The sequence below is a fragment of the Plecotus auritus genome, assembly GCF_963455305.1.
Source record: "Plecotus auritus genome assembly, chromosome: 8".
Classification (NCBI taxonomy): domain Eukaryota; kingdom Metazoa; phylum Chordata; class Mammalia; order Chiroptera; family Vespertilionidae; genus Plecotus; species Plecotus auritus.
In genome coordinates this window covers 141455760-141481016 of record NC_137782.1, presented here as the reverse complement: position 1 = coordinate 141481016, position 25257 = coordinate 141455760, and the positions used below count along the sequence as shown (strand labels likewise).

Genomic DNA, 25257 nt, shown 5'->3' with positions numbered 1-25257 from the left:
CTCTCTCATCACTGATGTTTCTATCTCTCTCTTCCCCTCTCCCTTCCTCTCTGAAATGAATAAAAACATATTTTTAAAAATCAACAAAGATAAAGCTTACAGAGCCAAATAAACAATGTATATTAAAAAAGAAAGCTATACAATTTATATATCATTCCAATTCTTTTTTTAAAAAGTCAACACACTATTTCCTATCCTATATAATAAAAGCCTAATATGCTAAGTGTCCGGTCATCGTTCAACCAATCAAAGCGTAATATGCTAATGATATGCTAAGGATGCTCAACCGCTCACTATGATGCGCACTGACCACTAGGGGGCAGTCAACTGGTCTACTAGTCTCTATGATGTGCACTGACCACCAGGAGGCAGACGCTCCAACCGATAGGTTAGCTTATTGCGGGGGTCTGGCTGATCAATCGGGACTGAGGGAGGTGGGCCGGATATGCCCTGGAGCCCTCCTGCGGTCCCTCCCTGGCTGGCCAACCTCCTGCGTCCCTCCCCAGCCCCAATCATGCAAGTGGGGTCCATTGGCCTGGCCTGTGCCCTCTTGCAATTCGGGACCCCTCGGGGGATGTCAGAGAGCCAGTTTTGGCCCGATCCCGCGGGCCAGGCCAAGGGACCCCACTGCTGCATAAATTCGTGCACTGGGCCTCTAGTATATTTATGATACATAACAGAATACCAAAAGCAAATCACATGGCTTTTCCTCTCCTTTATTTTGCTTTTTTCTCTATTTCCATTGAAAGGAAAAAGACTTTTTTTGTTTTTAAGAAAAAAATGAGAAAAATAATTTTGAATATATTTGTACAAATGTAGAACCTTTACAAGACTATTTAAATGCTGTTAGGCTTTTTTTTTTTTTTTTCCAAAAAACTTCATATACAGGACAATTGCTTTATATATTTCTAGCATAAATTTTCACTTGAACGTAACAAAATTTCCTAACAAAAAATATTTGTAAAATGTCACTAGGAATTTGTTTTCTTTGCATAAGAACAGAAATGTGTGACACAATTTACCAATGAAAGAAGGACCATGCCCATCATCATTAGATTGTTCTTTGAACTTAATTGCTACTATTCTGCCAGGTCTTCAGAAACCACACATATGTTGATTATGGTACTTCTGAAAATCAGACCTTATAACTATATAATGTTACAGTTTACAATGCACTTCTAAACACATTATCTTATTAGATATCATCAATGTATTGGGAAATTCAATTGACAGGAGCAGGAGAAAGAATCTCCAATATTCTTCATTCAAAGTATGAATGTTTGGAAACACATACAAAAAGAAAATTGTCTAGGTCCAAGGATGAATGCAGGAGAAACACTTAAAAAGAATAAAAAAAGAGTTGAAAGGGAAAGGCTTATATTTTTAATCATAACTCATTCTCTTTTGAAGATTCTCTGATATTTTGTCAGCAATGTTAAAAGATTTAACAGTCTGAAAAATGTCACCCAATTTTCTACTTACTGTTCACTGTTTTATAAACAGTGCTTTAGAATTTAAATTTAAAGCAAAATTTCTGTCAACAGAGCTTCTTCATGTTTATCTAAACTGAAGCATAAAGATCTAAAGGCTAAATGGTATATTTACGTGTGTGTGCGCGCGCGCGTGCGTGCGTGCGTGCGTGTGTGTGTGTGTGTGTGTGTGTGTGTACGCGCGCGCGCGCGTGGGTGTACAGAGAGAAAATGAACAGAAACTACTAGGAAATATAAAAGATACACTCTAGAAGTCCTGTTTATAAACAAATACTTACAGAAAACTAAAAGAAAATCACTTTATAACCTATAATGGCCACATATAAATAAATAGAATATGCTTTTTTAACTACTTAAAATAAATTTTTAATAATGTACCTTTGGAGTCCAGGAAACAGAGAATGAAACAGGAAAATCCACAAAACAATCTGGTGATTCCGCAGGATACTATGAAAAAGCAAAAATATAGGTTAATTTTACCTCTGTGTGACAATTTCACATGAGATATTTTAGAAAAACTGATTAGGAATAGTATTATAAATGCAAATGTATTATATATAAATATTTTGATCTTACTGTTAGAGATGTCAAGAACTGATTAGCAGTTAAATTATGTTCAAGAGGAACAAAGTTTGATGATTTGGGGTAACAACACAATCAGTTTTGATCAAGGAAGAATGAATGAAGTCAGTGTTAGGTGAGCTGCCAATGTGATTGCAGGGGGAAACCACACTGTACCTCAGTTTCTTATCTTTAAAATAAGAGGTCAAACTAATTATATTAGTTTCCTTTCAGTGTAAAATTTAATCTCAAATAGCCTGCTACTATTTGAAGGCAGTATCAGAAGAAATTCACAAAAATACAAACAATTCTAAATTATAAAATAAAATGTATTTTCCACAAGTAAGCCATTATTTTTAGTAAGAAGATTTTTAAAAAGAATAAAATGCCTTCTTTATTAAGGAAAAACAAAAGTAATAGTTTTAAGCCAAAAAAAAAACACAAAACACATTTTCTTGGTTGATAAACAGAAAATCAATTCTTCAACAGTTTTCTACAAAAGGTGGAAGTCATTATGACAAATCAGGTTTCTAAGTTAAAGATAAAATGTAGTTATTCTTAAAATCAATTTTGTTACTAGAGAATTATACTACATGATTTCTCTAAAATGCAATTCTGGATTTTTCAAAGTCACATGTAGTTTTAAAAATACTCATTTCTTTCCATTAAAAAGCTAAATTTACTAAAATAAAGTAAGTTTTAGGAAAACTTTCTCTCATTTGACAGACTGTTTTAAAAAAAGTTTTAGATTCACTTTTGCAGTTTTTCACTACTTTGCTGAATAAAGCAAAAAGGCACAAAATTATCACTATAGTATTTACAAAATACCACTGAAGTCAATGCTCTGAAATGAGTTAACTTTTAGTTGTAATGATCTGTTGTCTGGAAAGAAAACTTATTGTAAACTCTGACTAATGGTATCTGGCTATGCATAACTGATAACATGAAGACAAAAATACAGGAAACCATATAAAAATATAACTATGCTCTAATTTGGGGGGAAATTTAAGAAAGGTCAGGCCAAAATTAAAGAAGGAGCTCTATTTCAGACAATTAAGTAGCAGATGATGTATTTAAGAGTATAACTGCTGTAATCACTGGAAAAACAATTTGTATGCCATTTTTATTAGGCATGTGATTATATCAAAGTAAATGTAGGCAGACTTCAGCTTTCATTAGTTCTGCTAATTAATTTGTGTGATCTTGGACAAGTCAGTAAACTTCTGTTTTTAAGTAAAAATAACGAAAGTCAACTAAAAGGGTTATAAAATTTCTTTTTCCTCTAAAATGTTAACAATCTGTAAAACTAATAATGCACATTTGAAACCTCCATGGGTCAAAATTGGAATATTTAGTTTGCTTTGGCTTTCTGCTATTTATCTCCCACTGATGCTGACAATGAACAATATCAACTCTCTAACTTAAATCATCAATCTGAGTAAGAGTATGAAGTTAATGAAATATTTATTGTATTTAGAGTAGATAAACCAAGTAAAGCACCTATGACTTTGGAAGTAATTAAATACTTATAACTCATTATGCTAAAAGAGAATATGATCTTATATTTAAGTAGGACTCAGTAGAATAAATGTTATGTAGTACACTGACATAGAAATCTAGCAATTGAACAAAAAAGCAGGCTATGCTAAATATAACATGATCTCACATACGTAAGTGTGGGATAGTTTCTGGGATAATATCTTTAAAATACATTTTATGTATAATTATTCAAACATCTAAACATAAATTAGACTGATCTATTTGTAGGTGGCTTTCTGTATATCTATTATAAATTAAATGCATGTATCGTGTGTGTTAATTATATTCCCATTTAAGATCAACTTTATTTACATAATAAATTTTACAAAACTGCACAGAACCTAAAAAGCACAAATTTATATACTTGTGGATAATTTAACATGAATTATGAAGTATCCTAGATATTCATATTCAGAATCATTTGTATTATAGTACTAAATACAACAAAGATAACTAAAAATGTTATAACTATCAAAATTCAGAGTTTTCAGTAAGTAGGATAGTTATATATAAAATCACCAAAGACTACCAAAAGTTTCATTTTAGAAGTATAATTGACAATAAAAACTCCACATAAAGGAATATTAATTGAAAAATAAGTATAGCAATTATTTTAAATTAAAATATAGTATAAAAATCTCAATTCAAATGATTCAGTCAAATCAATAAATATAAAATAATTCTAAAGTTATAAAAGTGCATATTTTTGTCACATCCAATATATTTAAATTCTAATATAGTCCTAAGAAAAATTTTAACCCAAACTGTTCTGTTATTGGACCATCTAAGAGGCTCCCCAAGTAAATACATACAAATTGCAGATTTATAAAAATGGCCATCTGAGAGAGAATGCCCAGCCTCTGATACACATCTGTGATTTGTTTTTTCAAATAGTTCTGATCTAGGCCAAAGCTGAAGAAGCACTAGGCTACTTATTTTCCTCTAGGAAAGATAGAAATCACATCCCACAGTTCAGGATATACTATAAGTATTGAGTAATGCATAAAAATACACTTATAAAAACAAAAGAAACTTAACTATTTCCCTTACCATAGTTCTTTTTTGTTTATATATTTATTTTTAATAGGAAGCATCTAGTCAAATTGGTACTATTTTCTTTGTGGGTTTTGGAGATAGTAAGGGAAGGAGCAGAATTTATTCTTATTTTACCAGAATAAAAATACTTCAACTAATGAATTTCTTTACAATATATACATATAAAGTTTTGTATATTTACAAAATAAGCCTTTTTTAAGGTTAAAAAAAAATCAACTTGACCCTTTAAAATTTAGTCTGGATTAAGATTTTTGCATTATGTGCTTTCTTTTTTTTTTTTTAACACATAAATGTACCATTTTATTTATTTATTTTTATTGATTAGTGTATTACAATGTGTCTTTGTGCTTTTAATACAGTTTCAGCTAATCGCTATTTTTAATTGACAATCCCAGATCCAAACATTCCTAGAAAAGAAATGACCACATCTAAAAGAGAACTTAGGTCTGTCTCTATGAAAATGGAACTAAATGGACAATTAAAGACTCTAGTAAATCATACCAACGTAAGATTCATTCAGTTCCACTGTCTTTTCAAAAAGAAAAAAAAAAACACATTTGTTTTTCTTCCTAATTCTTTCCCAACTCAAATAAAGCTTTCTCTTCTCTCTTGCCAGGGCATCCATGATAGTGTTTCATAGCTATTGATACTGCAAAATTGACAGTTGCAAAGATTCGCCAGAGAAATATTTAAAGTGTCACCTTATCTACCTTGTGAAGACATAAGAAAAAGGGAAAAGACTAATAGCTACATCCTCGCTCTCAATACTACCAATAACATCATTAACTAGAATTAATAATAACATCTTTGTAGGTATAGGTAGTGCAGACTTAAAGCATTATCCCTTCAGTAAGTAGAAATGCTTGCAAAAAGTAGGCTCTTAAAAAAAAAGAAACAGAAACAAATAAAGCTTTGAGGGAAATGACAGAACCCTTGCCACTGGCAGTATGTGTGACCTTTGGAAGGATAAAGACAGTTTTCTCCTTGGTTTTAAAAAAAAGCACAGCTTTAAAAATTAAAAGAGAAAATAATTTATTTTTATTTTAACTAAAATATCCATGTAACTTATTTTACAAATAAGATTTCTAGCCCACTCATATTTTTTAGCACTTATCACACGAGTCTTAAAATTATATATGCCTAAACATTCTGTATGTGAGAAAAGAGAGGGAATGAGTAATTTCTCAACTTGTCTGATATAGAGGCACTATAAGATATCAACTTTTCTGTGTCACCCAGTACAGCTTTATATATTAATTCTCTCTCATGGAAAGCTTAAATGCCAGGCACATTTTTAAAAAGGACAAACACAATTGATCTTTTCATCACTGCAATCTTCTGAAATAGAGTTGATTGATGACTCCTGGGAACAATAAAAAAAAGATGTCCTGGTTTTCTCAAATTCTTATGTTTCCCTAGTGATTACTAAATAAATGATTAATATGCTGAACTTGCTTATTCTACTTATTTCTCAAAATTCACAATCTAGAAAAAATAAAGATGAAACAGCCATATTTTGTGCCAATAAATTAATGAATAGTTATAGATCACTAGCCTGTAAAGGCCCTATAAAGAGAGACATAACCTTGGCAAATTCTTAAAATAACAGAAGTAAAAAAAAAAAAATCAGCCAAAACAAACAAAAAATACACATACGTGTATGTCTGTGTATGGTGGTTGGGAGTGGGTCAGAAATAAGAACTACAAAGGTAATTCATAGTTAAGTTGAAGACAAAAGATCTTCAGTAGAACTTTACTTGGGATAATGGAAACTTCCAACTCTTTTCTGTATTGGATGTTACAAAAATAACATTTTGGTACTTTAAAGCTGCTGAATCTTACTGCAGTATTTCTTTTTTATGAAGTCTATATTTTGATCAACTTTGAACTGAAATAGTGACATGAAATTATATCTAGGCTTTTGGAAACCTGCTGAATTTTCTTTGAGGCTTCCCAAAATAATTTTTTAAAGTACCATATGTACATTTTTTAGAAGCAGCTGGCACTTCATTAGATTGAAAACATTAATAGAGGTCATTTCACGAAGCATTTCCTGACCACAATAACAGTTTAATGAAGCACATACCTTTGCCTTCAACTTGAGAGTGATTAGATGCTCTCTACCAGAAGCATCTTCAGCTTTTAACTTGATGGTACTGAAGCAAGAATCCACATATACAAGTCTGGTGAGAAGAGAATAAAAAGTGATCACACTAGGGAGGACAGGACTGGGGGGAGGGGTGGAGAATGGTAGGATTCGAAATGAAAATATTTGCTATATTCCTATTAATCCATTGCAAAATTAATCAGAGGGATTTCTGCATGCCAGCCCTTTATGCTGCTATATAGATTTACTGCCATTAATACACCAGCCTAGTGCTTAATGTAGTCATAGATCTCTGGATTATTTACAATGTGTGTCAAGGCTCATGCTGTGGTCAGTGAGCACTATGTTTCGGTTTTCCATCACTGGAACCTCTGGCACACACAGCATGTTCCTGTCAGCTTCTACTTATGTACACATTAAACTTCCTGTCAAAGTCTTTGATCCATTTCTGTAGTTTTATACAGTATGAGACTCCTATGCTTCCTTTATTTGTTTTCTCCATGATGAACTTTTCCTTTATTATCAATAATGTTACTATACAAAAATCTAGCCGATTAGTTCATACTCAAATTGATCCTCTAAGGAAAATGCTGCATGAGCACAGGTATAGCCTGATCTCCTAACAATAAATTTTCTTTTTCTGCAATATATAGCTTCTGACACTTAACCTGGGCATGCATTCAAGATGACTAATATTTTAAACATATAGCACAAGCATAGTTGTTTTGGCTTTAAGTTGCTCTAAATGCATGAATTTTCTGCAACGGAAACCAATACCCTTTGAAATATATCATTCTGTAAAACTATGGTCCCTTGAGTAGCATAAGCTACTGCCAAAAATGTTCAAATTTAGTAGTATATTTACTAGTGAACTGGGCATGTGGATATTTTTTGACATTTTTACAATACTATTCTCTTGTAAAGATAAAAAGTAGCCTAAGAGTATTGCACAACTTATCACCCAGACTGATGGTAAGACCCATTAGAGTTCAGCACTAACATTAGCCTTCTAACCCAGGAAACATTTTTTTTAACATCACTGAATGCTGCTTAGTCACTTGCCTGGTATAATAGTGAAAGTGGGTCAATTTCAAAAATGCTGGGCAATAAAGTTGTGGAACACTATTTGTAATAAAAAATAGATATGAATATGAAAAAGGCACTTATCTTCAACAACAAACTAAAAGATAAGATAGTCTTTATCAGCAGAAGAATGTTTATCATAATCTATAAAAAGTCTAGGGTCTTAGAAAAAAATTATTCCAGAAAAAATGTTTACTTACACAAAAATGTCAATGATACTATACATAAATGTTTAATCACTAATTTCTTTCAGCTATATCTGTAAGCATCTCAAATTCCCCTACCCCAAAAAATATAGAATATGAGACTTTATCACACATTTTATCAATATAACTCTAAGTTCAGATATATGGGCACATAACTCTTTGAAAACATAAACACTTCAGATTCAAGATGCTGATATAGCACATGCATTTATTTATATCCTCTCCTTACTCACTAAAAAATAAATTTTTTTAAAAATGTAGATAAACCCATAGTTACAAAAAGAATAAGAAGGAAATAGCATCAACTAAAGCAAATTTTCAACAAATCTATAAAATAAAAAGTGGTTTGAGGAACACTGGGTGACAAACACATTAAAAACAAAACAAAACAGAAAAAGAAGATCCAGGGAGCAAGGTAGCTGGCAAAGAAAGGAAAAGAAGAAAGTCTATAGAATAGAGGGTATGATATATATGAGGAGAAATTAAGGGAATGTTTAATAAAAAAAAAAGGAAGCCAAAAAAAAAGGGAAATTTTTAATCTAAATTATAAACAATGAAGCTATGTTAAAATTGTAATTTTTCTACCATTAACTTTTCAATGAAAAATATTTAGTCATAAAAAATCAAACTGCTTACTAATTACAATTTTTAAAATCCAGCAATAGACAAAGCTAAAAGAATTATAGCTACAGAAATGAATGTAAATATATTTAACCACTGCCAAGAGGTGACAAAAATTGACAAGTAGAATGAGGAAAGAAATGAGGAGAGGAGATGGGGACCACTAAAACTTGTAATTGCTAATTTGAGAGTAAAAGATAGATATCATTAATTAAATGGACATGAAAGAAGTTTAAGGAATATTAAATCTAATTGAAGAATAAAAGAATAGTAAAGAAAGGAGAGAGATGGTGATATAGGAACTAAATCCTCTTTAATTACAGTTATCACTATGTAATTCCTAAAACTAATAAATCAAGCAATTTTGAATATAAGCATATCATTGAAAAATATGGAAGTTGTAAGCATGAATATTTCAGAGTATTTGCCTCAGAGAATAAGACTGGAGTTAAAAAAAGGTGTGGGAAAAGGCTGCTGCTTTTCTTTATAAGCCTTAAATCATTTATAGCCATGATGAATATATCCAAAAAGAGAGTAAGATGGGTGGGGAGAGAAAAGAAAACAACTGTATCACCAACTAGTCCTTTTTATATTTCACATTGCTGCTCCTCATTCAGATGTTCTTAGACAGAAATAAAAGTTCTAGTCTTTTGTTTCCAGTCACACAAACAAAAGATTATCATCTTTCCATAAAGTTGAAGACATGGAGTTAAAACATTAGATAAAAATGTCATGCTCAAAATATGGTTGTACAGTCAAAATGGTAAGATTAATTTTGTTAAACTTTAAGAAGTCAAATAAAACAGTAAAAACATTTATAACTTTAGGTTACTCTCAGCCTAGTCATTTGAAATTAAACATTTTACCCATGTCGATTTCTTTCTACTTTGTTTCAGGAACAGGGAGAAATCTCATGATTATTAACACCTTGAGTACTGTGACCTCACTGCTACATGACCTCCAGTATTTCTTCTCATTTTCTTCTTCTGGTAATAGAATCCCTGCCTCTATAGCACCCCTAATGACACCAAGATTTAGCAGGGCACACTCCATTCAGCCAGCAATCCTTCCCAGCTGCCCTTGGGTATCAGCCTATCACTAAATTTTAGACTGATAACCAAAGTGATTGATATGTGCATCTTTTGAATTATTTTTATTAACAAAATGTTGCCTAACCCTCTCTAGTGCCCCTCTCACTCTCCCTTCCTTTAGACTAGATCTGAGCAATATAAGCCAGCAAAGACCATGCAGACAACAACAGCTCTCTTAGTGCCACTCTGACCACTGAAACAATCAGCAATAATGGAGGTATTCTACATCTGCACTATCCAAAACAACAGCTAGTCGTGACATGTGGCTATGGAGAACTTAAAATATAGCTATTATAGACAGTGAAATTTTAATGTAGTTTAAATATAAATGCCAATAGCCACATGTGGCTAGTAGCTACTATACTGAACAATTAAGCAACAGTAGATAGTTGAGAAACAAATGAAAGAAATCTGGGTTCTTGGATGACCTTGTGGGACAGCGCCACCTGTACTCACTCTTGACCATCTGCCTACCTCTGAACTGTTAATGAGAGATTAATAAAATTCTATCTTGTTTGAAACATTGAGGATTTGGGGTTCTCTTTGTTAATAGCAGTTTAACTTGTACCCTAACTAAAAGAACATATTTCTATCCATTTACAACAGGAAAGAATATCTTAGTGTTTGGTCTATAAAAATGATATTATAGAGGGGAGAACATGATAAGCTCTTACAAGTAATTTAAAAAATCATTGTTAAAAAAGTCTATTTTAAATGATCTGCTTTATTGTTATGGTGAGTATCTTGATTTAAACAACATGGAATAATTTTTACTCATTTAAATAAGGTAAATAATTCACTTAAATAATAAATTTTAAAAACTTTCATCATTGGAATGCTCAATATTTTTTAAAGTTGTGAAATCACATTTAAAATAAGGAGTTTGGGTATTATTACTTAGCTAGGCACATTCAAAATTGACTAAAAATATAAAACATATATATAAAATCTAAAGAAATAAAATATACCTTTGGCACTTTACTTTGTATTTATCACTTGCGGCATTTCTTTGTAAGTATGCTTGCAATAAGTAAAATGGCACTAAACTTGGCAGTTAAGTTTTATAACACTTAAAAAGGATACTTCAGCTCAGGGAGATTTTGTTGTTCTTGTTAGTAGCTGAATGTTATCAGTAGAGAGCAGCAGAAGGAATGTGCTTTATCTCTTGAAATAGTGTACCTATTTTGAACAACAGCCTAAGTTATATAGTTTTTCTTTTATTTAAATATCTAGGTATATTTACATAGTAATAACATCAAAAGGTAGACTGAAGACCTTCATGGTTTAATAAAACATCAAAGTTTCTATTTTTACCACTACTCTCAAGTTTAAGCATTAATACTTCAAACCTACATTTCAAAAAGCAACCTCCCTAATTGGTGTCTTTACTTCCTGTCTCTTCTGTACACCAACCTATCCTGCTTTCCATGACTACATTAATCTACCTAAGTAACTCCTTGCTCAAAAATACTCAATGAAGTCTCCATCAACTGCATATAAAGAGTCCTTGGTCTAGCATTAAGACCCTTCAGTCTGGCCCTTATATTAATTCTCTTATGTGAGCAAATGATTTACTCAAAAGTTCAAAAATGAATTGTACATTTCCATCATTACAGCCTTGCCTCCATCAATCCCTCCCTTTTAAGTCTTTCTATATTCCTTCCAAGCTTATCCCAAAACCCACCTCCCCTACGTACCTTTTTAAATTATTTGTAACTCAAAAGGACCTCACCTTTCTTAAAACTCTCACACTTCTGCTTTTCATGTAAGTTTATTGCTTTTTGTAAGGAATATAAAAGTTTTACACTTCAATGTATGTGCCAATGCTCTATGTATTAAATGAACATGGAAAAGCTATTCAGATTGGTTCATGTTATTGCTTCACATGTGTGTTGTAAACAACTGAATGCACATTCTGTTTAAATTAGATACTATCAACACATAACCAATTTAGAAAAACAAAATTTTTCACTATTAGATAATTTGCAATTCAATGATTTGGATATGAATGAGGAAAAACATTCTTATAAAGGTAATTTATTAACGTCTATGTTCTTTTGCATTATATAACAGAAGTTATTACTGGTTATAATTAAATCGTAACACTAATTAAATCTCTGTAAAACTCATATACAGTCTGACATTTTTGAGTGAACTAGTGTCTCAACAACTTTATAGCTACTTTAGACAGGGATTAACTGAGTCACATAACATGTTTCTTTTCAATACTCATTATTAGTTTCAATTGAAAAATGAAGGAAATGTGGCTCTTCAGGGAGGTTACATGACCGAGGTCACACAGCTGATAAGTCAGAATTAAAGTCCTTGTCCAGTTATTGAAATTAATTTAGTATAAACAAGTATTCCATTTACTCCAATATGTTATATAGTTCTTTGAAATTCATTGAGAATTATAGAACATATCATCATCACTGGATCAAATCCATTACTAAAATAATAGGCGTAATTAAAAATCTAATTTAATATATGTTGAGATATGTTAACAATCCTTCAGTGGTACAACAAATTAGGTAAAACTCAGCTCTTTCCCAAGACAAATCTGAAAGGCCAAATACCTGAATTCTATTCACTCTGATAAGTAATATGCTATAAAAGTGATAAAACCATCATATCACTTCCCCATTTAATCTCTGAATTATCTGGGGCCATGTGATTATTAAAACAACCATAAGATAGGCTATAAATAAGGTGACTATGAATTTCTTCCAAACTGGGACACTTTTGAGACTGACAGGGGTCAGGATAAAAGGCATTCATTAATAGAACTATCCTAGGTAAAGTGAGATGTAGATCAGCCCACCTGTAACTCCAGGACATTCATAGTACCAGACAATCCTGCTAAACACCAAGGACTCTATCTAATTCCCACTGTTTTATATGAGCTACTCTACAAAACAACACAAGCAGAAGTTAACAGAAGCCCATCAAGACCTTTTAGCATCCCTTAACCCTTGTGAATCAGCATAACACCCAACTGTCATATCATCTTCATCTTTACCCTTTGAACAACTTGCTGTTTTTAGTGTGCTTTTTAAGAAGTTTAAACATGTATAGAAATTATAACAATAGCAATCAAACTTAAGATGGCTACTAATTCTGTATCATTTCTAACTTAATTTTTTATAATGCCCGATCCTATAGAGCAGTGGTTCTCAACCTTTCTAATGCTGCGACCCTTTAATACAGTTCCTCATGTTGTGGTGACCCCCAACCATAAAATTATTTTCATTGCTACTTCATAACTGTAATTTTGCTACTGTTAACGAATTGTAATGTAAATATCTGTATTTTCCAAAGGTCTTAGGCTCTACAGCAGCGGTTTTCAACCTGTGGGTTGCAGGTTGAGAACTGCTAGCAGGGTCGCCTAAGACCATCGGAAAACACAGATATTTACATTAGATTCATAACAGTAGCAAAATTACAGTTATGAAGTAACAACGAAAATAATTTTATGTTTGGGGGTCACCACATGAGGAACTATATTAAAGGGTCGCGGCATTAGATAGGATGAGAACCACTGCTATAGAATTAATTAGAAATGTCAAGTATGTAACTTAAAAACACAGCAAGGTCTTCATTAACTTAAAAAGGTTTTTTTTTTATTATCAGATTTTATTATTACACTAACAAATCTATAAGATTATTGTTAAGAATGCAAAGGAAATATGGATATATTGACATGGTCTAGAAATCATTGAGATTCTCATAATCCACTTAAACTAGTTTGTCATACAAACCATTATGTGTATCATTTTTAAAAGACCTTTATACTGTATATAAAAGCCTAAGTGACCATCCGACCATTCGACTGGTAGCTATGATGTGCAATGACCACCAGGTGGGCAGACGCTCCAACCGGTAGCTATGACACACACTTACCACCAGGGGGCAGTCACTCAACACAGGAGCTGCCAAGCTGTGGTGACTTGGCAGCTGCAGTTCTCAGGCGACGTACCTGGAACCAGAGAGGAGGGAGCCCGATTCTGGGGTGCATCACCCAAGAACCTCCCTCTCGCAATCCAGGACCCCTCAGGGGATGTCGGAGAGTCGGTTTCAGCCCTATCCCCACAGGCCAAGCTGAGGGACCCCACCGGTGCATGAATCCGTACACCAGGCTTCTAGTATTTTAAAGGAAAAAGCTAGCTAGCTGCTGAGGCAGGGCCTCAAAATGTAGCAATTCTCGTTTGGGGACAGTACAATTCAGGTCTCAGTTTTAGCTCTGAGTGTCCTGAAACCTAGTATTATCAGTGCACCAAGTATACCTGATTTAAGAATTAAGACACAAAAATAAAACTGATGGGAGATTTTCTTCCTTTACCAGTGTTGGATAAATATTGACAAATCTTATTCTTTGGCTTCTCACAATCCAGGCAGAAAAATTCTCTTCTGTTAACAGTCTTTATTTGTAAAGCTATGAAACAAATGATTAGGTAATAGCTATATACCTAATTCAATCATGCATCCTAGTCACTATAATTAAACTATCACCTTTCTCAAATCTAAGCCAAGAGATTTTGAAACTGTCTCTCAGGATGCATTAATTTTGCATATGGCCAATTTTATCCATAGTCACACACTGAAGGTACTTGAGGGAACTTTATTGAAGGCTGTATATCAGAGCTGACCCACACCACAACTCCAGGGAGCATCATTCACATACACAAAGCCTGAGCACTGACATGCAACCAGCCTTGGCTGTGTACACTCAATTTATATATACAAAGTTGGGAATATAAATATATTATCTTGAAACTTATGCTGAGAATTAAATAAGAATTATATAAAGTGGATAGCACAGTCAGTGGCATATAACAGCAACTGCATAAATGAAAGTTCTTGTGTGCAATGACCTTAGTCTAAGGTGGAGACCAACATTTATATTGTGATGAAGGTTATGGTAGAGGCATTCGTATCCTTATTTTTGCCTTTCACCTATTATCTAAGTTAGAGATCTATCCCTTTTTCTGTCACATCACAATATGTATATTACAAAGCAAAAGTCAATACTTGCCTTTTATCTCTAAAACCATTTATTCCATAAAGTATTTTATATACTTGCACTACTTCTCTTTATAACTTTGTAACTAATGGCTCTCAAGAAATCCTATAATTATATTTTATAGTATTTATCAGTTAGAATTAAGTACTACTGTGATTACTTAAGTTCTGACTCTTCTACTAGTTATAAGTTCTATTAACAATCTTAAGTCTTGCCTATGTATGTATCCTCACTGCCCTCAATTACAGGCATTCACAAATAACAGTTAGTTGGAAAGAAATGAATTATTCAAAAATTTTATATTTAAATTATCAGTGGTTCAACGAATTTTTACTGGAGTTCTCTGAAATATGTCACATTCACATAGAAAACTGTTTCAAATTCACTTTATCAATTTAACAAAACAAAACTAGAACCATTATCTCTTCCCTTTCCACTCCCTTTCTACATCCTTAACTATTTTAAAAACTAAGGTCTTAATATTAAGCACCTGAAAATAAGTCAAAATAATTTTTCTCTATTCTGTCACCTTACATCCAAAAAATGGCAGAGTCCATGTCATCAATGCCTTGAGACACACCTTCATAACCTCAGCAGAATTGCTATTAGCGCATCTTAATTCATTACTCGTCTTCTCTTGTCTTCTTCCTTCCATTTGTTTGCTACATCCTATATAATAAAAGGCTAATATGTAATCCTCCTATATAATAAAAGGCTAATATGCAAATCGACCAAACGGCAGAACACCGGTTGCTATGACACGCACTGACCACCAGGGGGCAGACACAGCCACAAGCTGGGCTCATGGATGGCGAGCACAGCGGCGGCAGTGTCTAAGGATGTACAAATGCCGGCAGTCAGACATTCCCTGAGGGCTCCCAGACTGCGAGAGGGCACAGGCCGGGCTAAGGGACCCCGACCCCAAATGTATGAATTTCGTGCACTGGGCCTCTAGTTTTATTATAAAGGTTCCATCCATCCCAAATCCTATTCAGGAATAACACCTTATCAAATAAAGCCAAATCTCATAAATTAAAATTAACCTCAATAACACCATAATAACACATTTAAAATTATAGGTAACATCTGTCTGGCTAAGATGGAGAAGCTTGCTACAGACCAAAACTTCCACTGAGAACAACTAGAGTAACCAGATTAAGAGAAAAGGGAAAAAAGCATGAATGCATCAAAGAACTGCTAAGGCAACCAGGACTTGAAGGACCAAGTTCTTAAAAGGGGGAATAGAAGAGAGGTAAATAAAAATTTTGCAGTCATTTTTCCCTTTGCCGATTTACCAATTCTGGAACAGAGCATGAGAATAAGGATTTGGGCAAGGTTAGACAATAGAAGACATAGGTGGTAGATACAAGCCTAAATAGTTTTGGTGACATCAACAAAATGGCATTCAGAAGTTCTAAAAATTCTCCCCTCTATAATAGCAACAAGAAAACTGACCACAAAAATGTAAACAAAATAAAAATTAAAAAAACAAATATGTGAGGTGATAGATATGTTAATTAACACAACTGTGGGTATATTTTCACAATGCATATGTATATCAAATCATCACAATGTACATTTTAAATATATTATAATTATATTTATTAATTATATCACAATAAAAGTTAAAAAAATAAGTTTAAAAAATATGTTCAGTGAAAATATGTAATTGTTTCACAAATTTAGTATTTTACTTTGTAGGTCATTTTTTCATGATAACATCCCTTTAATTCATAACCACAATAAGGATCAGACACTCTAATTACAATGAAACACTTTGACTAAAAACAGGTATAAAATAGATTGCTAACACTGAAAAAATATTAAGTTGAAATGTGTAAAAGAAAGACATTTCTAAAACATATTTTAAAATAGACATACTTATCCCAACCAAGAATTCCTATTTCTTCAATAAGGCTTGAGTAGAACTGGGGAGGAGGAGGTAGTGCATGTATTTCTTGTTTATTCTTTAAAGCAACTTCCTGTTTAAAAGAAAAAACTTGGATCAGCTGTGGAATGCCAGACAATGATTTGTTAGTACCTGATTACACAAAACAATTTCATAATCTTCTCTGTACCTAACTAAAGTGTCCATTATTTTTACAGGAAATCCAGCTGAATCTTTCTACTTCTCATAAAGAAAAAAAAGAGGGACATGAAAAAGTTAAAGGACTGCACTGAAGATCATATAAAAATTATTATTTGGTCAGTGTGGCTCAGTGGTTGAGCGTCAACCCATGAACCAGGAGGTCACGGTTCAATTCCTGGTCAGGGCACATGCCCAGGCGTCAGGCTCAATCCACAGTGTGGGGCATACAGGAGGCAGCCAATCAATGATTATCTCTCATCATTGATGTTTCTATCTCTCCCTCTCCTTTCTTAAATCAATTAAAAAATAGAATGGATTAAAAAAAAAAGTCAATTATACCTTCAACCTTAACTTTAATATTCTCCTCTATTATGCTTATCGAAGATGAAAAACTTTTTTTAAAGAATACTCATTCCCAAGGCTTCATTACTATCTTACTACTCCTGGGACATGTTTGATAGAAAGTAACATGTACCTTTAAAGAAGAGCCTGAACTCTAAGTACATTTCCTAAACTGATACATTTGTACACCATTACGAATTACCTTATAAACAAAAACCCTTCATTATCACAATAAATACTTACCTGCTAATTTCTTTCTTCATTCTGTATAACTCCCAGACTGGGCAAGTTCAAGTGTTTTGCCATCTGGTTAGATCACAATTGCTTTTTCTACTAGGCTCACCTAAGATATCTTTACGATGATTTATGTTCCTCTAAACAAAACTAAAATTACGTTTTAGAAGCAATACAAACATCACTAGAATTGCTGAGGTTAAAAATTACAATTACTGCAAAGGTGCGAACGTAGACAAATATCTTATTTGGAAAATAAAAATAAATGTTATCTACAAATTACATAGATGTTCATATGGTCTGATCTAAAAACTAAACCAGTAAAATTTAAAAAGAAATCTGATACAATACCAAAACCATATGGAAATAAGCATAAAAATTATGTAAATGTAACCCTAATAAAAGGTATAAATTTTAATGCTTTAAGTATACGTTTAATTATTAGTGCTTATACTTTTTTTTAACAAGGATAAGATACTATCAAATTAAGGGAACACTGGAAAGAAACAGATTTTACAAAACAGTATTTCAAAATCAGAACTATTAACTGGAAGTACTTTAATAAAGTTCTAAATCTGTTTTATGATTTTAAAAATAAAAAACCCTGTGAAAGCAGATTTGTAAAGCCCAAAGTATCAATCTAAATTTGATTAGAAGGTAAACTCCTAGAAAACACGAGAGTTTTGTTTGTTTGTTTTTGTTTTTACAAACTAAATACCTAATGATATCTGATGATAGCCTGATGATCCATAAAAATATATTTGTATTTTTAAGATTATCCATTTCTAAAAAAAAAAAAAAAAATGTCAGTACAGTTCCTGTACTTATGCATATAACACGTATATAGTATTTCCTTTGAAATTTCTATTTTTATTCAGAAATATTAATTATTGCTACCCTCAAATATTGAAAGTAAAAAGAAACTTGGGTAATAATAAAAACAGTATTTTAATCCTAAATTTATGATATTTTTAAACTCTGTCTTCTACCTTAGGTCATACATGTTACTCCTATTGTAGAACCATAACAGGAAAAAAGCAAAGGCAGAGAAGCAAAGCATTCTTCGTGGAGAAGGAAGCAAAGGTATGTAGTAGAAAGAACACAGAGGATTCACACTCAGAGGTTTTAAATCCTAACTTGAATATTTCCTAGTTTTGAGGTCTTAGGCAGTTAATGACTCGGCTCTAAAATAGGAATAAAATAACCTACACCTCATACAGTTTTTAAAAATATGGGTAATTGTTCATTTATTAAATACATACAGAACAGCTCTTATATGCCCAATTATTACTAGGAAACTCCACGGAAGATTTACAAATTTTCCTGAACAAATTCAGTAACTACTGATTTCATTGAGGTATCAATACTTTTATCAGTGATTGTATTATAGGAACCCTATTACTAATAACACACCCCAACAAATAAACTAATAATTCTTCCATTTTTAGATACACTGTCATAAATGTGTAATAATATCACCAATACTGTCCATATTTCTTTAGAAAGCTAAAAAATAGGATCTCATGTTAGTCAGAATTACAGTAATAAATGTACTAAAGAGAATATTGTGACTCAGAGATGAACTCAGTATTTTCAGTTTTGAATTAATGATTATTTCTTTGAAATTAAATGACCAATAGACCAAAAATAATAATTATGTTAATACTAGAAACCAAGATTTTCACAGTAAGATAAAAAAGATACAGGTATTACAAAAGCAATCAAGACTTATGGTAACAGTGTTAGAAAACAAATACCTACCAAGACCATCTTCAACTCCATCATAAAGCTCATTAGATCAGGAGAGTGCTTCATTCTCTAGATCAAAATGACATTTCCAATTAATTTCACTTGTACAATGAATATTCCATCCACTGAAACTAAAATAAAATACATGTTTATGTGAATGTTAAAAAATATTAATTATATTACATCATAAAAGTCTAAGAATTGAAGTATTAGTCAACATCCTTACTATTCCTACGAATTTCATTCTGAAAGAGTAAATCAGAATTTAAAATCTACTCTGTGAGATATACTAAACTGAGTAGAATGTCACCTAAAACCTCACACACTCCTCTCTTCCTTCAGCACTGATTACTGTCAAGTTTAGCAAATCTAGCAAACCACATCATTATTTTTTAAGGGAGTGAAGGAAGTGGAACTAGGCACATAAAATATAAAAATCAGGCAAATCTATACAACTAAAATAATCTATTTAGAGCAATTAATTAATAATTATAATACTATTTTTATTTTTATTGACCTTAAAGATGACCTGTAATTATTATTTTTGTCCTTTCACGATTAACCCATATTAATTCAAAAGGAGTCAATCTTTCAATAAGGTAAAACTAATATAACAAAATGGCAAAAGTAAACTTCTAAAGTAGAATGAGTACTTAAGAATCACTGTTCCATTTCTTAGAAATCATTCTTAAAATAAAATAACTATACAGAAAAAGCAAAAAAATAATTTAAAATTGTTTTCTTAAAGTTCTTTATCATTTCTCTGCTTGAATTCAAAATATTGTATTTTTGTTACTTTTTGTGATGCCCTCACTACAGCCACACAGTTCTAGACAAAGTAAATATATGAATTTGTTCACTCCCTTTAGAGACAAAAATAATAATCTAAGATATTTTAGCAATGTATGAGACATAAGATTCACATCTTAACATAACTTTGAGTGTGTTCATGTTTTAGAACAAGTCTTTGATTTTCCCTTCTTCTATACAGTATCTCTTCCCCTCCCCTCAATTTGGTAGAAATGAGTAATAAGTTACATCCAGGGTCTACAAACTACAGTCCAGAGGCTAAATCCAGCCAATGCATGCTTTTGTAAATAAACCTGTACTGAAATGCAGCTAAGCCATTCCTTTACCTGTTGTCATGGCTGCTTTGGCGCTAAAGGGCATAGTTGAGTGGCTGTAACAGAGAACTTACGGTCCACAACACCTAAAATATTTACTATCTGGTCCTTCACTGAAAAAGACTGCTGACCCCCTGACCCATATTTACAATGATACAAAGATACAAAGAGCCCTAGCCAGTTTGGCTCAGTGGATAGAGTGTCGGCCTGCGAACTGAAGAGTCCCATTTTTTATTCCAGTCAAGGGCACATGCCTGGGTTGTGGGCTCAATCCCCAGTAGGGGGCATGTAGGAAGCAGCCGATCAATGATTCTCTCTCATCATTGATGTTTCTCTCTCTCTCTCCCTCTTCCTTCCTCATTGAACTCAATAAAAAAAAATGAAACATAGAAAGAATAGTGATATTCATCTGGACTTGGAATAAAACAAAGACTCAACTAATATTGGGTTCTACATAACCAACTTGAGGGCAGAAAGGAGATTAAGTAATTGGGACTTTTTCTAGGAACCTTCTGGGTGAATTGGTGAAGAAAAACAGAGATCTTATTATTATACTTAGTCTTTATTAACAAGATTTTCAGGCTATTTAAATATCTCAATAGATTCACTTCTTAAATTTTGATATCTTATATAATAAAGAGGTAATGTGCATATTGACCATCACACTCTCATAAGATGGCTGCCTACAACCAGGCCGGCCAGGGGGTTAGTGAGGGACGACCAAACGACTGAACAAGCAGGCTGAGTGGGCAACCAGGCTGGCAGGGGAGTTAGTGAGGAACGACCAAATGACTGAACAGCAGGCTGCGTGGGGCAACCAGGCTGGCAGGGGGTGCAGTTGGGGACGACCAGGCCAGCGGAGGGGGGGGGGGCAGTTGGATGTGACCAGGCTGGGGGGGGGGCAGTTAGGGGCAACCAGGTCAGCAGAGAGGGGCAGTTGGGGGAAAACCAGGCTGACAGGGGAGGCAGGAAGAGGCAACCAGGCCGGCGGGGGGGGCAGTTGGGGGCGACCTGGCCGGCAGCAGGGGGCAGTTTGAGGCGACCAGGCCGGCGGGGGAGGGAAGGGCAGTTAGGGACGATCAGGCTGGCTGGGGGGGGGAGGGGGAGGAGAAGTTAAGGGTGACCAGGCAGGCAGGCAGGTGAGCGATTAGGGGCCAGCGGTCCAGGATTGTGAGAGGGATGTCCGACTGCCAGGATCGGGCCTACACTGGCAGTCGGACATCCTCTGAGGGGTCCCGAATTGGAGAGGGTGCAGGCTGGGCTGAGGGCACACCCCCCCCCTCCTGCACCGTGCACGAATTTCGTGCACCAGGCCTCTAGTATAATATAAATAGTCATAGCAGATAGAGAGGGAGCAATGGGAAAAAAAAAACAGAAGAAATAATTTAAGCATCCCTTTAAAAAACTGCTGTAATTATACTGCCAGCAATTACAGCCTACATTCTACAAATCAAATAGTTTCTCTCCTATTATTTCTTTTTGGTTCAGTAATGCTTTATGTGAGAGTTTCTGTCACTGTCAGTTATCATAGGTAATAATCTGCCTTTTAGATACAGAAAATATAAGAGGGAAAAGCATACGAATGAAATGCATTTCTACTTAATTTATTTTTCTACAAGAGGCATTTCATTCTTTTCCTTTGCTTTAGTAACAGTGATTTTGTTTTAAAGTTTCTTTACTCTTTAAAGGAATTTTCAGGTAGAGGAACCTAAACATTAAGAATAACTAAACCAGGGTACAGAGGGTGGGCGAAATGGGTAAAGGTGATCAAAAGGTACAAACTTCCAGTTACTAGTATACAATAATTTTAAAAAGAATAACTAAATTAATCCTGCCTATATCTCACTAATGTGGCCTTTACAGCTACTCCTATTATGTCCACATACATGATCCTAAGTGATCTCCATGCCTTTTCTGTTACTAATCTAGAACTACAATCCCATTTTTGTCACAGATATCCTACAACTCCTAAATGGGTCCTGGCATTTCTTTATACCACCACTATTCAGTCTTAGCAGAAAAAATCACTCAGAAAGTGATGGATATGGATAAGGGTGAATGCATTTGAAGAACCTGAAGTCTCAAGGATGGAAATCTTGAACATAAATGCTGCCCAGAGATCTGCTAAGGATTCTGAGACAGAAAAACACTTTACATAATGTATAGATCCTTAAAATATTTCATAGAGATAAAACCTACAAAATTTAGCACTAGCTTGTTACAGCATTCTGCACAATAAGTCTTTAAAAAAAAACTTAGTAATTTCTTGCCCTTGCTTAAAACATAAACCTTGTAAAGGACTTACTTGTTGTATTATTTGATGGTATCCACAAAGTATTGTCCTCAGCTTCCAACTACATAGTAATCTAAAATTTAATGGAATAAAATAATGTGTTAATTGTTCAGAATAGGAAAAAACTTACATGTATGCTAACACAAACAGGCATGAGCATAGAAAAGAATGACAAACATAATTCTGAAAAGTTAATAAAATTTTTACCACTTATAAAGTTCAAAGTCTTCAAACTGACAGTACTAATTTTACTTCAAAATATAAATAACTGCAATCAATAAATGACAGGCAAACAATACATCTTTTTTTTAACATAGCAATGTTATCTATTGAATCAGATTCTGCTCCGAGGTAGGTTAAATAGAACCAACAGATCTTAATATACAGAACTTATATTTGAGAGTTTATGTAGCAATATAATCTTCTTCAAATTCCAGAGTAATATAACTAAAAGGATACAGCCTTTTAATTGTGTTACTGATAGTTAATGTTCATCTATCTACTGGATCGTCTTAGCTGTGCTCTCACCATTGTTAGGCAAGTAACTCTTCTAGGAAGAGATTTAACTTACCTAGAAATAGGAGGCCTGAGTTTCCCAGCACTGGCCACTCCTTTTCTTCAAAGTAGTTTATACTGTTTACATTTCCTTTCTACCCACTCATCCACTCTAAAACCCAATACACCTGTCTTGTGTCTACATAAAACCTAATCATTTCTAACATGATCCCTCTGCAACACTCAGCACTATTAACCACTCCTTCCTTAAGTCTCCCTGTGTTTGGCTTCAGTTTTTCCCCTTACTTTTCTGGTCAATCCTTAGTCTTCCTCCAAGGTCCTCTTTATTTACCCTCACTGGGTATACCCTCACTGGCTTTTTCTTTCCACCCCACACATGCAGCGCTGGAAGTCTATCCATACTCAGAGCCCCAAACCCCATGCCTACTGTGAATTCCACATGCATCTCCAGTCCAAGAATCACACTGGAATTAACACACCAATACTCTACTACCTCCTGAATAGCCTCTCTTGATATTTCACAACTGATATGTCTTAAAACAATTTCTCCATCAATGCCCTCTTCTCTAGCTTAGTGATCTAAGCCAGGAACTTGGAAAGCATCCTCCATTCCTCTTTCCCTCTTATTTCCCACTTCTAATCAGTCACAAAATCCATCAATTCTACTCTTGTAAATGCCTCTGGAGTCTTCCTTACCCCCTACCCTTAGAGATATTTAGGAGCAGAAATGAGATTCGGGGCGCTACCTAAATTTCTAGTCTCATCACTTGACATTCCTTGACAGGCTGTCTGTACTAATTCTAATTATTTTGTATTCTCCCTTTATACTTCAGTTCAATACTTGCTAGTGAAATTTACACAGTTGCTGTTTACTGCTTTAAATAAAAAAGAAAATTAGAGAATTAATGTGTCACCTTTGAAAAGTACTTCAGCACCAGGGAAAATCATTTACAAATGCACAGTGACTTGGGAAAATCAGAAATGACTAATAAGCATTTTAGGCAAAATTCTAATGACTGAAATCACTTTATAGCAGATTAACTGACTACCCATTCCATAAAGATGCAAGTACAGAACAAAACACATCACCTTGCATTCTTCAGCTGCAAATCTTCAGGCAACAATATTTTAAGATGGAAGTCTCTTCCCTGTGGAAAATATTGAAAAGGTTCAAATTTTCACCTTTCATTTAATGTTATGAGTTTCACTTAATTTTAGAATCATATAGAAAAGGCAACGTTTCCTTTATTTTCTAAACGGTATAAACTTTATCCAAATGTTTATACCTATTAAAATATAAGCAACATAATATTGCATTTGAGGAAAAATAACTGTCGAAAACTTTGTAATTATTGGGAAATCAAAACACTAAAATTGTTTTCAAAGAGATAGTCACTCACATAAACATAAGAGTTATAAGAAATTGTTAATGTAGACAAAGATTTTTAAATGTTATTTCTTGGGAAATAAATGTATGAAAAAGAAAACTTCTTCAAATTGCTTTGAATATAGAAGTCATAACGTTGATAGGTAAAATAAGATTATGTAATACATTATAGGCATCATATTTCCAATGTTCTATATTTTATAAAATAAAAATATATTTGGTTAAATAATCTAAATATACAAACATCAGAGTAATATTTTCATAAATCAGAATGTATTTAATTCTCCCACATTTGCAGACAGTTAATAAAATTGCTAACATATTACATTACTTCTTTCAACTTACATATTCACTAGCTATACATTTGAATACATAAAATTTTACTCAGGAGTCTTTCTAAGGAAGGAAGGACTGTCCTCAGAAATATATTCAGCTTTACTTTCTTGAGAAAGTAGATGAGCAAGCAGCTTAAACTTTGTAACTTAAATAGGATAATACACATGAAATCTGAGCAAAGGTAGGCAGAAAAGGACAAACAGAATTATAATCTTTTACTCCAACATTATAAAATGAAAAAGAGTAATAAAATTCTCGAAAAACAATTACCACAAGAATTTTAGCACAGTCTCCCTCAAAGCAGTTTCAAAAGTAGAGGAACACAATTAAATGTACCCCATAACCTTTACTTTCATGGTAATATTACAGTTCTGACTTTCATTACATTTAAATGTCGTTTAAAAAAATGAAAC

The 25257-nt window shown here is 33.3% G+C and overlaps 2 protein-coding genes across 5 annotated transcripts in view; one reads left to right on the top strand and one right to left on the bottom strand.

Annotated features, from left to right (window-relative positions):
• The window catches only part of VRK2 (VRK serine/threonine kinase 2), a 167778-nt gene that overhangs the window by 99656 nt on the left and 42865 nt on the right, over positions 1–25257 (top strand). Inside the window, exon 14 of one of the 3 annotated variants that reach the window (XM_080686709.1) lies at positions 16881–17180. The exons of 1 other annotated variant lie outside the window; for it this stretch is intronic. In XM_080686709.1, coding sequence (XP_080542835.1) covers positions 16881–16882 — 2 coding nt within the window. In that variant the 3' untranslated portion in view covers positions 16883–17180. Of the gene's footprint in view, positions 1–9559; positions 9629–16880; positions 17181–25257 lie in introns of those variants that run through there. One more of the 3 variants, XM_080686710.1, reaches the window with a different exon arrangement.
• FANCL (FA complementation group L) overlaps positions 1–25257 on the bottom strand; it is a 60934-nt gene that overhangs the window by 24333 nt on the left and 11344 nt on the right. For both annotated transcript variants that reach the window (XM_080686721.1, XM_080686722.1), the window contains exons 2-7: positions 24211–24269; positions 22618–22678; positions 19201–19257; positions 16656–16756; positions 6733–6829; positions 1869–1937 (exon numbers count right to left, since the gene is read on the bottom strand). In XM_080686721.1, the coding sequence (XP_080542847.1) occupies positions 1869–1937; positions 6733–6829; positions 16656–16756; positions 19201–19257; positions 22618–22678; positions 24211–24269 (444 nt within the window). The remainder of the gene's footprint in view (positions 1–1868; positions 1938–6732; positions 6830–16655; positions 16757–19200; positions 19258–22617; positions 22679–24210; positions 24270–25257) is intronic.